The 12,582-nt window shown below is 51.1% G+C and overlaps 1 protein-coding gene across 1 annotated transcript; it reads left to right on the top strand.

The window, feature by feature from the left end:
• Positions 1–1,262: 1,262 nt before the first annotated feature.
• SUCNR1 (succinate receptor 1) lies at positions 1,263–4,481 on the top strand. Its single transcript, XM_069024506.1, has 2 exons — positions 1,263–1,300; positions 2,691–4,481. The coding sequence occupies exons 1-2, from the start codon at positions 1,298–1,300 to the stop codon at positions 3,639–3,641; spliced, it is 954 nt and encodes a 317-aa protein (XP_068880607.1). The 5' UTR covers positions 1,263–1,297; the 3' UTR covers positions 3,642–4,481.
• Positions 4,482–12,582: the final 8,101 nt, after the last annotated feature.

Here is a 12,582-nt window from a genome sequence, read left to right as displayed (position 1 = left end):
TGTTCCCGTGCAGGGCTCGGAGAGGGGCCCCAGCGCTGCCAGCCGGGGTTGCCCCATCGAGCTGTGGGGTTTCGTTCCGGTTCCCCCCGCCGGGGTTGGCTGGAGCCCGGCACGGAGCTTCCCCAGCAGAGGCCAGCACGGCTCCAGCCTGCGGTGCCAGGAGCGCCGGGAGGCAGCGGGCGCGCAGTGCCAGCACCCGATGCTGCAGCAGCCACAGAGCTGCTGCTGGGACCCCCAGCTCGGGTGTTTATTACGGATAGGGCTGCTGGAAGGCAGTGGAATTACAGGGGCCAGTTTGTGTGACTGGGAGAGCCTCAAAATAACTAAGGGTTAGAAAACTGCTTAGGAACACAATCAACTCTACAATAGTCACAGAGCTGCAAAGCAGGGACCAATCTAAACCTACTGAAATGACATAAAGGAGCAGTTCTTGCTCCCTCACCAGTTTTCCGAGGAGTTACTGCAGCAGGAAGGAAGAAATGCTCCATTTGTTCAGCCCTATTTTATCCTTCAGTGCAACAGCAGTTGCCTGAATGAACAAGATATTTAAAAGCGGGTAAATGAGAAGCCAGTATTGGTTATTAGCCATGGGGGAAATTTTAAATCAGCTTCTGTAATGTCTAAATATGAGCTGATTTATTTGCCTTGTCCACAGAGAAAAGCTACAATAGCTTTTTATATATATTAATAGGGTTAATATTTGCTAACTGTGAGGTACATCACAATAAAGGGGATGGGGGAAAAAAGGGAAGAGAAGCTGTGGCTGCCCTATACCTGAGGATGTTCAAGGCCAGGCTGAATGGGGCTTGAAGCAGCCTGGTCCAGTGGAAGGTATCCCTGCCCATGGCAGAGGGTAGTGGAAGTAGTCACTGTGTGGTTTGGTCATTCTGCACTTGCATTTATTATATTTTTATCTTTGCCACTAATTTACATAGCAATGCTGAATAAAGCAGCGAGCTGTGGACTGGTGGTGATGTGTTACTGTATGAAAACTGAGTGTTCTTTCCACCAGCTCTGCCCTCCTGCAGCCCGGGCTATCTCTCAGGGCGTGGGATGGGAGCAGTGGGTGCCCTCTCCCTCCGTCAGGCCCGGCTGGTTTCCCAATGGGTTCCTGTGAAGGGGAAGTGTTGTTCGCATCTCGGCAGCTCAGCCAAACAGATCCCGCCTTTGCCTTGACTCATTAATGACCGAACCCTGCGCAAACGCGGCGTGACGGCGGCAGGGGCTGCACCCGCGATCCCAGAGCTCTGCCGGGACTTGGAGCACCAGCGGGGAGGCAGCACCCACAGCCCTGGGCATGGTAAGGGGTCCAGTGCTGGGCAGCCTCTTCTGTTCCTCTACCAAGCCCATTTCTGAGTGGGCTTTTAACTGCTTTACCTTCTTACCTTAAGTGATCCATCAGCCTTTTTCTAACAGCTTGCTAAATTAATGCATCTGTCAATATCGAACTTTTAAATTATTATTGCTATTTAAAGAGCTAATGACTGTGATGTGCTTTCTAGATTTAGAATCTCGCTAAGGTGTTGAGTTTCTCCTCAAGAGCCGAGCAGCCAGGGCTCGGCAGGTGCTGCAGGTGAGGTCACTCTGAGCAGAGCGATCACTCTCTGTAGCATTTCTGTCTCCTGGGGGGCACAGAGTAAGTGTAGAGACTTGATGGAAATAGCTTTAGGAAGTTTTTGTTCTGCCTCATGATCTCCCTTCAAAATGAAATACAGTTCTTTGAGGGCAGAGACCTGTGAACAAGTTCTTGACATGAGAGCAGCTTTGGAAATGCTTAACCTTAGCTTGAGTTCAGTTTTGATCTATATCCCAGTTTCTGGCATTTCGTTTTCCCTCGTTTCCAATTGTTTGCTGACACTTTATCCAAAGCTCTCACCAAAAACTGTCTGAGTCCTGCAGCTCCCTGCAGCAGGGGCAGGTGGCTTTGCTGAGGAGGGAAAGGAGTAAACACTTGAGATCCTGCTCTATTTCCTTCCCTGTAGCTGAAAACATTTTTTTAACCAGCCTTTAGAAAGGGAGCAAGCTCGTGTGTGATGCAGCTTCCAAGAAAGCTTTGGCAGAATACACAGGAGATGTGCTCCATCTTCCGTGCGATTCTGGTACCCAGTTACCAGCAAAGCGCGCAGAGTGCCCGATGAAGGGCTGGGTTAATTTAGCAAACGCATCTCTCCTGGCTTCCTAACGAGTTCCAAGCAGCGCTGTCAGAGCGCGGCCGCGCTGCCGTCGATGTGCTCATCCCTCACCAGCCCTGTCAGCAAACCTCTGCCTCAGTGACAAGTGAGGACCCACGGGACCAGAGTTGGGTAACAGGGGCAGATGACTCCACGAGGCGCTGACAGGGGACCCATGGGCTGGTTTCACTTTCCTGGCCCCTGGCACTGCCCTGGGTTTGGCCAAGAGGCAGCTGGCACGTTGTGACTGATGCCTTCATTCAGGTGATGCTCCTGCTGCAAGTTCCTCACACAGGTCGTTGCTCAGACGAGTTTTCATCTTGTTCAGTAACTCTGATCAGTGTCTGCAAGTACTGATCCCATGTGTGAGACGTTGTTTGAGGTCACGTATCTACTTACCCTGTAGGCTGGAAGGAAACAGCAGGCTGCATTCACTGATTATAGCAATGACAAAACAATAACTGCGCAATGATCTTTTACTTGGGTTTGATGTTTATTATTTTCCTTTTGATTTTCCAGGCTGTGAACGAGACCAGTGACTGTTTGCTGACGAACAGAGTACTAGAAAAGTATTATCTCTCCACCATGTACAGCCTTGAGTTCATTTTAGGCGTCATTGGAAACACCATTGTGGTGTTTGGCTATATTTTCTGCCTGAAAAAATGGAAAAGCGGCAACATCTACCTGTTCAATTTATCCATCTCAGATTTGTTATTTCTGTGCACTCTGCCAATACTGGTGAACAGCTACTCCCAAGATCAGTGGGCAAATGATGGCATCCTGTGCCACAGCAACAGATTCCTGCTGCATGCCAACCTGTACAGCAGCATCCTCTTCCTCACCGCTATCAGCGTTGACCGGTACATGCTCATAAAACACCCCTTCAGGGACCACATGCTACAGAAGAGGAGAACAGCTGTTATGGTGTCCGTTGCCATATGGATTGGGGTGATCCTGGAGCTGCTGCCACTGGTGCATTTCCTGGAGCCTCTAACACCCACCAATGATTACAAGTGTCTTGATTACGCCAGCTCTGGAGACCCCGCGACAAACCTCATCTATAGCATGTTCCTGACTGTCTTTGGTTTCCTCATCCCTCTCTTGATCATGTGCTGCTTCTATGTGAAGATGGTTCGTTTTCTTAAAAACAGGAGAGAGCAACTCAGTTCTGCCCTGACCCTCGAGAAGCCCCTTACTCTGGTGATCCTCACCGTGGTTATCTTCTCCCTGCTCTTCACTCCCTACCACGTCATGCGCAACATCCGGCTCGCATCCCGCATACCGGCCTTGAACGTCTCTGAGTGCACACAGGGAATCATCAGCACCATTTACGTCATCACGAGACCCTTTGCCTTTCTAAATAGTGCCATTAATCCTGTTTTTTATTTCCTAATGGGTGACCACTTCAGAGAGATGCTGATGGCCAAAACAAGACAGGTCTTGGGCAGGCTGACAACCACTGGGAAGTGAACGAGTAAGGAGACCCCTTGTAGTGGGAGAGGTCTGGGAGGAAACCCTCTTAGGGAGAGCATTCAGCAATGTGCCATTTTTTTAGATAACTTTATCTATGCAATAGAATAGGTATGAGCTGACTGTGTTCCTCTAAATGCACCCGTTACCTTATTGTATGGGAGACCTTCTGCTGAGCTGCCTCTGGGAGGGATGCTGGCTCCCAGCAGGACAGCGGGACCCTGCTCTCGGAGTGTGACGTCCCACAGCCCATTAATACTGCAATCAGAAGACCATCAAGTCAGCTCTCCGAGGGAAAATGCACTGCTCTCAGACAGCTGCTTTGTGAGCCATAATGTGGGCCTGGGCTGGGCTAAAATGTGCTTTATACATCACCAGGACAGCCAGGCACCCTCACATGGCTCTCACAGCCACCTATCAGAGTATGGAGCTACCTGTCTTTAATACAAGTGCCAGTGGAATCTATAGCCTGAAGCAGAATTTGGACCTCGGAGTTCACTTCATTAGCAGTTCTACTAATGAACCAGGAGCTAATGAGGAGCGAGTCCCTGCCTGATCCCTGCAGGATCAATCAGCAGCACAAGTTACTCTCCAATGGACTGACCTGACTTCAAATAGACAGGGGAAGGATCGATGGAGGAATGAGCTCCTATGAGCTTGGGCTGCACCAGGAGCTGCTGGGAGGGAGTGTGGGCAGGGTGTGGGCAGCCCCTTCCCCTGCCTGCACCCCTGCAGGCACCGAGGGGCCCTGGGCCTGCCCAGGGACTCACTGCTCCCTAGCACAGGGAACGGGAACCCATCCAGTCTCACCCAAGTCATCCTGGGTTCTGCTCTCTGATGTGTCAGTCACCTGCAATGTGCTTCGCTGTGCTGGTGGCACCAGCCCCAGGACAATAAACTGCTTAAAAAAATAGAAAAAAGTCTCCTCTGTGTTGTTTTACTTTATTTGCTGATCTCTGGAGTGTCCATGAAACCTCAACACCTGCCTTGGTCCATGTCACATGGTCCTGTGCCTTGACACAGCCTTGTCACAGTGTTATCAAAGCAGGGTCTGGTCCCCAGTCCCACACAGCAGCAGCACTTCTGTGCCTGCTTGGGAGGTGACCCTGTGCTCTTTGCAGAAATGTGGAAGGAACTTACCTGCTTTGGGTTTTTTTAGCACAGAAACAGCCATGTAGAAGCTCAAGTTGCTTTGCCAATTTAGATTTCCTCCTCGAGGCTGGGTTTGCTGGAAGAGGAGGCACTGCCAGCCCAGCAGCATCCGGGTGTCACTGCCCTGGTCTTGCCTGAGTCCTGCCCCACTGTCCTGCCCAACAAATCCAGTCCAAGCCCCGAGGCAGGGCTGGAGCCACGGGCACACTGGGTGCCACTGCCCTCTCCAGAGAGGAGTCTGTACAGCACGTGGCATCCTGTGCCCATGTATCGATGGCCAGGAGTTAATTTCTCTTAGTAAACAATGTGTAGTGACAGTTTTTATGGATTAATATGCTCAACTATTTGTTTTGCTGTGTCTGCTGAGGTGAGTAGGGTCATCTGCTCCTCCTAAGTGACTGAGTCACTATGGGTTCCTGCCTGTGTACACACTGGCACGGCATTTACCCACAGGTAATCATCAGCCTCAAATATACGCTCTTTCTGTCAATATATACCATGGATCCATCATCAAAAAGGTGCAAAGGCAGAACTAGTGCCTGTGTCCTGGGATCCCAGTGCTGAACAGAGCTCCCAGCATCCTAGCACCTGGTTTCATCACAGTGATGCTGTTTTTGCCCAGCCCGTGCCTGGTCGCTTGTGACCTGCACTGGTCACGGCAGGTTTTCTCCAGCTGGGGAGCTCCAGACACAGCCCAGGCACCTCAAAGGGATTCAAAGACCTGCTGGGCTCTGGTCCCTTCCCCCTTCTGAGACAACCCTGGTTTGTACCTTTGGTTAGTGGCAGTCTCTAAAGTCTCCATGACTTCCCTTTCTCTAAACTAATGAGTGAAACTTCTGATCTTTACACAGTTTACTGTGGTGCTGCTGGTCTTGCAATTAAAAATGTGATGAAATAGAATAAAAGCCACTACATTCAACATATTCAACAATCACACACATGTTCCTCTCTGCTTAATTCTTCTGCTCCTGAATAGTACATGGACAAATTTAAATTAATAAAGCTCCAAAGCACTACCTCGTTAAACTGAGCTGGGCTAAGCAGGGCTAAGGTGGGTGCAGGTGTGGGTATGAGCAATGGGTTGTGGGTTGTGGGTGCAGGTTCACCCCAGGCAGAGCCACACTTGGGCTGCAGGCACCGGCATTAGTACAGCTGGACACAGGCTTTGGGCTTTGGTTCTGATCCAGACAGTGGGGTTTTTTGTTCAATTTTGTTTTGTCTTCCCTTATTTTGGGTGTGGACTGAAAATGCCTCCAGAACAGGAATTCAGCTGTGAGTCAGCCTGAAAGCAGTCCAAGTATGTTTTAGTGGCGGTAAGTGACCTAAAAATAACTGTTCCTGGGCAGAGCGGCGTGGGCAGGGCGAGGGGCTGCGGGGCCAGCCTCGGCTCTGCCCGGCCCAGCTCAGCGCTCCCAGCCCCGCAGCCGCTTTCCCGGGCAAACACAGGGCCAAGGCACTGGCTACGCTCAGTCACCTCTTCATGTGCCTGACGTGGCAGCTGGACAGGGAGAGCTGCTCTCCAGCAGATGCCTGCTTGGATGGGACGGAGCTGCAGGAACCTGTCTTTGGAGGGAATTCACAACCAGCTCCACACCCACACCCACGAGACAGCACATGGATCTACTTCTTATTCATTCCAAACCCAACCAAACCTCAGATCCTCTGCAGCTTGGAATGTGTCAAACATCCTACAATGTTTTTCCTGTCATTTAGAGGGAATTTCCAGGGTTTGCCTTTGTTCCCATCACCTCCCGCCCTGCCACTGCCCAGGCAGTGCTGCTCTGGGCTCAGGTGCCTCTGCTCCTTGCCCCCAGTTCTCTGCAGTGCTCCGTGCCACAGCAGCTCCTGCTCTGCATTATTTTAACAATGATTTATGGGAACATGTCTCCAGAAGAACAAGACTGCCCACAGGCTGCCACAGGGGCCGTGGATTCAGCACTGTGCTGTGTGAGGGGTGGCTGCCTGTCCAGCCCTGGACGTCTGGAATGAGCTGACGGCCTCTGCATGGGTTCCCACCAGGGTGTCCTGACCATGTCACTGCCACACTGGCGATTCAGCATTTAACTGCTCATGTTGACAGTAATGAAGATACTAATTCAGCTGACTTCTGCTTGCTTTCAATTTGGTTTTCACTTTCTAAAAATATTTAAGCTAAAAATAATCTTCCAAGAGCCCAGGAGGAACTTTACCCTCTGGGCAGTCTGTATGTCAGCCCAATGCTCTCCTTTGCCCCGTGAGGTGTGCTCACCTCAGCAGCACCTGAGGTGTGCAGCAACACACTTACAAACACCTACAGCTTTACATGTTTGTTCAAAGCAGCTTTTGGATCAGCAGCATCAGGGTCTGACCTGAGCACACAAACACCTGGGGGCAGAGCTCTGCAGGGATCTGATGTCAGGGCAAGGTGCCTGTAAGACTCATCTTCCTTTCAGTCTTCTGTGTCTTATCGAGATTTTGACCCACATAAGTGAAGTGGAACATTTAACTGCTGCTTTGTTCATTCTTGCACTCTTGCCTCACTTCCTGACACAGCCACATAAGAGTCACAGGATGGAAGGTCTCACAAATAAGCACCCAGATGAAACAATTAAATTATTTGATAAATAAAGCAATCCAGCAGCTTGCCTGCTGCCTTTTGAAATCAATCCTGTGCTCTTGGCTGCTCCAAGGCTTGGTCTTAGGAATTCTTTTTCCTTCCCAGAGACCTGCTCTGTTTGGTGAATGCTGTTCAGGAGCAGACACAGCCCACTTGCTGTTGGCCCAATTCCTTCTTTCTGATGGGAGAGGTGGGGACTGAGCCAGGCACAGCCCAGCTTTCCAAACACCCTGGGGGAAATACATTGAGGGAGCTGTTAAGCCAGGCAGCCAGGTGATGCAGTGCTGGGCAGGGGCTGGGCAGTGGCCCCTGCCCAGGTGAGGGGCCGAAGCAGCAGGCAGTGGGCAGTGCTGACAAGCCAGAGGAGGGAACGGATCCCACCTGGCCCAGGAGCTCCATCAGACAGGATGTGGGGCCCGAAGGGGTTAAATCGGAGCCGTGGGGCTGCTTCCCTGCCTGCACAAGGATCCTGCGCTCCCTGCCCGCTGTGGTGGTGGGTGCCACAGGTGCACAAGGAAGGAGCAGGCTGAACAGGTAAGAATGAGGTGGCAATTCTGAAAGGTCTCTTTTATAACTAAGTTACAGCAGAAGAAATTATTGCTGAATGTGGCATTTCTTGGGAAAGCCTGGCTCAGTGATCTGCTGGAGAGAGAGCTTGTATGTGCACTGTGGTGTTGGGCTGTGGTGGGACAGTCAGATGGAATCAGGAGTAACTGTAGAGAAATAAAGTGACCCAGTTTGGTTTATCTAGCAACGGAAATGTGTGTTCAGCGTTCATGCAGCAACATGAGGGGAAACTGGTCTGTGCTAAGGCAGGAAGGTGGTGAAATGTGGCACATGGAAGCAGGGCCTGTGGCTTCTGCAGTTGTAGTAACTGAGAGGCAATGTACAAAAAACTAATCCCTAGATCTGGATTACAAGTAAAACTACTCAGAAGCATGCCCTGTAAATGGAAGGACAAGGAGCAGCTGTAAGCCAAGGCACCAGCCCAGAGCTGCCTCCCGGGCTCTGCAGGGACACTTCTGTCTTCGGCTGATCTGGCAAATGGCTCGGGATGTGTGAATCATTCCCATGGGCTCCCTCCATCCTTGGGATGGTAGTTTTAAAAGTAATTGGGACTTTCTCTTTTTTTCTTTAAACAAACAGTCCCTGTGTCTCCTTTCCCCTGGTAAGCCTATGGAGAGTCTCCAAACAAACATGACTTAACCTGGTGGACCCTGGGCCGCTCACATCTGCTTTGTTATTGAACAGTTCCTGGTGCTTGAGGGGTTTTCCATTCTCCTAACGAAACACAGCTCCTGGGTTGCCTGGTTGTGTTTCCCTGGCAGGTTTACTAGCGGAAATCCTCCTCCTGCAGGAGCACAATGGCTGGGGGCTCTCCAGGGTGAGCAGCAGCCAGGGAAAACAAAAATCATCCTGTTAGAGCACATTTCTACAGAGGCCTGAATTTAAAAACTCATGTATGAGGTTCAACTGCGATAATTTTATATCTAGCAATATATTTTTGACTGGAGAGGAAGTACTTTATCATCCTAATGATTATTTTTTTTTATGGTATATGGCAACATTCTAGTTTCTTTGTATTTTGACCCAGTATTTTTGCAGGGTTTGCTTTAGCTATCGACCAACCTAAGAAATGCTGGCTTCTCTGAGGTTTGTGTCTATAGTTCTGTACAGAGAAATAAGCTTTCCCTGATCTGGGAGCAATTTATTTTCAGTGCCCATTTGGCTTGCAGGGTGTTTTTTCTTATTTCCTTTTAATTAGTTGTTGTGCATTTCAGAGCACTTGTTACAAAATGGTGGTGCTTCATGCTGCTCATTTTGCTTCATGTAGAGAAGTGTCACAAGATGCTTTAGATGGCTTGATTTCCATAAAATCCCTCTGAACTCAGGGTTTGGTTGTGTTTCAGGAGGAGTGCTGTGACCCCCAGGTGCCTGTACCAGCCTCATCCTTGCCTTCCCCCAGGACCAGTGCACGTCCTTCATCCTCATCCTGTGCATGGAGCTGGAGTTGATGAGCAGATGCTCTCTCCTCTGCTTTGATTTCTCTTCTTTCCTAGAAGGATTTCAGTAGTAACCTCAAAGGATTCCAAAATGACTTTTCCTGTTCCCATCAGAGATTAATTCAGTCTGTTTTCTCCTGCCTGCAACACCTTTGGGCAGAGAGTTTGGTGTAACTTGGCAAGGGAAGAAATAAAATCAGAATTGACCTTGTACTAAAATAAATAGAGAGGGATGAATGTTTAGTTACACTTATCCTGTTCTCATTAGCAGTTCCTCTGCTTACTGTGACACACAAGGTTCCAAGGGGTTTGGTGTGACTTTTGCTATATTTATGAAAGCAGCTTTTCCAGACCTGCTGCCTGTGTGGGGAAGAATATGCCTGTTTACCTCCCAAAATGCTTTTCAGACCACTCTCTATAGCACCCAATATAGCTTTACACAGATAAACATAGTTAAATGCTTCCTCTTAGCTACTCATACTACTTTATTCCTATATTGAATTATATCAGAAAAATCAGTTTTTCTTAAAGCTGCTGCCTGTCATTACAGTGATTCAGCCTGTTGTACTGACAGCATTTAACATAAGTTTCTCCAACAGTATTTCTTAGCATGACAGGCTTGATTTTGATTCCTTGGGCTCCTTAAATCTTATTTTAAAGATGGTTTCTGCTTCATGCCTGTAACATGCAGACTGTACTGTCTGGATGTGCCACTTCTTTTTTTTTTTTTTTTCTCTCCTTCTGTAATAGTATCTTTCATATCTTTCTTTATATCCTTTTCAAAAGCACAAGACACAAAGTATGCCGTTTTTAGTAAAAAAACCCAATTAAAATATGAGCTAATGATTAGTTACTTGCAATCTGATTTTTATGACATGTAGCTATAGTCACTACTTAATTAGAAGGAGTACAACTTTAAATACTGAGTTTGAGAATCCAGCTGGTGTTTACAGAATGAGCTGATCATTAACCCTGGCTCTGGGGATGTTGCCCTCCATCCCAGTATGCCCATTGCACTAACTGGTCTGTACTGGGCAAGCACTGCTCTGGTTTTCTGTCCACGGCACGGCAGGTTGTGAAAGGGCTGTGCCCTACTGGAATACAGCCGGGAGCCTGGACACTGACAAACGGGATGGATGTTCTGTGAACAGCTATGTCATAGAAAAGCAGATCATGGAAGTTCTTGGTTTGTGTCAGAGTGAAGTGGGTGGTGTGTTCCATCTGTCCTCTGTCTGTCTGTGGGGTCTGTGCTCGTCACCGTGCTTTGGTTAACTGGGGGTCCATCATCCTGTTTGAGCAGTTCTTGAGCAGTGTGTGATTACAGAAAAAAAACCCTGAAATTGTCTTTTTTGACATGGCCATGATGAGAGCAAGACAGAAACAACACTTTTATTGTCTTCCTATATTTTTATTCTGATTGTTTTACTTTGGGCATGACAGGATGGGGCTGGCGCATCCAGACGAGGGCTGTCAGCCAGAGAAGTTGTTCCAGTGAAGTAATGTGGCCTCTCACATGCTGTGAACCCAATACCTGCCCCAAAATACTTCATCTGTGTTGGCTAATTCCTCAGGCTGGGAAAACATGTGCTATAAAATGCTTGTTTGGAGGGTGTCTCATAGCAGATGATGTATCTGAAAGTAGGTCTCGATTAGACCCGTGTGAATTAGCAGTGTTTTCTGAAGAAATTGGGGACTGTGGTTTCCTGAAGAGACAGAAATATTGATTTGAGTGTTTGCAAGGCTGGAGGAAACCTTTTGGCATCACTTCAATAAAGTGACAAAAAGACAGTGCCCTCTCCCAGGCAGGGACGTGAAGGGTCTTGGCTGTCCCACACCACCGGAGCACCCTCTTTCTCCCCCGCATGCCCCGAGCCGCCGTCCCGCTGGGTTGGCTGCGCTCCGTCCCGTCGCGGAGCGCACCGGCAGCTCAGTTTCCTTGAGCCCAGCGCAGCACCCTGCCCTGGAGCAGCAGCTGCCCTGCGGCTCCTCCCGGGCTGTTCCCCGGCCCCGAGCCGGGTCCGGGTCCGGGCGGTGGTGCCGAGGGCTCCGGCGGCAGCAGCCGGGGCAGGTCCTGCTCCGCTCCCCTGCCCGTCCCCAGGAACAACGGCCCCAAAGGCCGCTCGCCGGGGCTGTCCGGTCTGAGTGCTCGTGGCTGTGCCTTGGCACCGGAGTTCCCAACCCCTCGTGCTCCGGCACCGCAGGGATTGCGCTTCGCTGTGGGGAGCAGCGCCGCTCGCCGGGGAAGGAGCTGGGGGTGCCCGCGGCCGTGTCCCCGCGGCCCTGTCCCCGCAGCCGTGTCCCCGCAGCCCTATTCTCGCAGTCCTGTCCCCGCAGCCCTATTCCCGCAGCCGTGTCCCCGCGGCCCTGTCCCCGCAGCCGTGTCCCCGCAGCCCTATTCTCGCAGTCCTGTCCCCGCAGCCCTATTCCCGCAGCCGTGTCCCCGCGGCCGTATCCCCGCGGCCCTGTCCCCGCAGCCGTGTCCCCGCAGCCCTATTCTCGCAGTCCTGTCCCCACGGCCCTATTCCCGCGGCCGTGTCCCCGCAGCCCTATTCCCGCAGCCGTGTCCCCGCAGCCGTGTCCCCGCGGCCCTGTCCCCGCGGCCCGGCGCTAGGCAGGCGCGGCAGGGCAGGGCAGGGCAGGGCAGGGCAGGGCAGGGCAGGGCAGGGCGTTCCGCGGCACTTGGCTGTGTGCAGGAAGGTTTGTGACACGATGTCCCGTCGGTGCTGGAGAAGCTTCGCGGCGCTCCCGCAGAGCCGCTGGCTGTGCTTTGCCTCCCTGCCGTGCTCCCACTGCCCACCCGTGCTCCGGTCCGTCAGAGCCCAGCCCTGGCACTGCCGCTGACCTCACCCTCCCACCAGGGCCGGGCCCCCTGGGAGGACTGGAGCAGCATTTCCCTCTTGGCACACGAGCCTGGCGTTCTAAGAGGGGAGCGGCACGGATTCGGCTTTGCCGGGGCTGGTGGAAGGCGTGTGACACACACACCGGTTTGCGAGTAATAGGGTGCTGTCGAAGAGTGTCAGGCTGGAGCTGGGCAATGCTGGGGCCAGAGCTTGCTAAAACACGGGGAAAAAAATAGCATCCTTGTTATTTGGCTAAAAATATGGGGGTCACTAAGCCACATCTGCCTCGCTCCTTATACTGTAATAGTTCAGTGTGTGCGTAGGCCAAGTAGCAACAACCCTGCATGGTC

This window comes from Aphelocoma coerulescens, chromosome 9 (genome assembly GCF_041296385.1).
Source record: "Aphelocoma coerulescens isolate FSJ_1873_10779 chromosome 9, UR_Acoe_1.0, whole genome shotgun sequence".
NCBI lineage: Eukaryota > Metazoa > Chordata > Aves > Passeriformes > Corvidae > Aphelocoma > Aphelocoma coerulescens.
The sequence above is the reverse complement of the archived record's forward strand: the minus strand, read 5'-3'. Positions and strand labels throughout refer to the sequence as shown.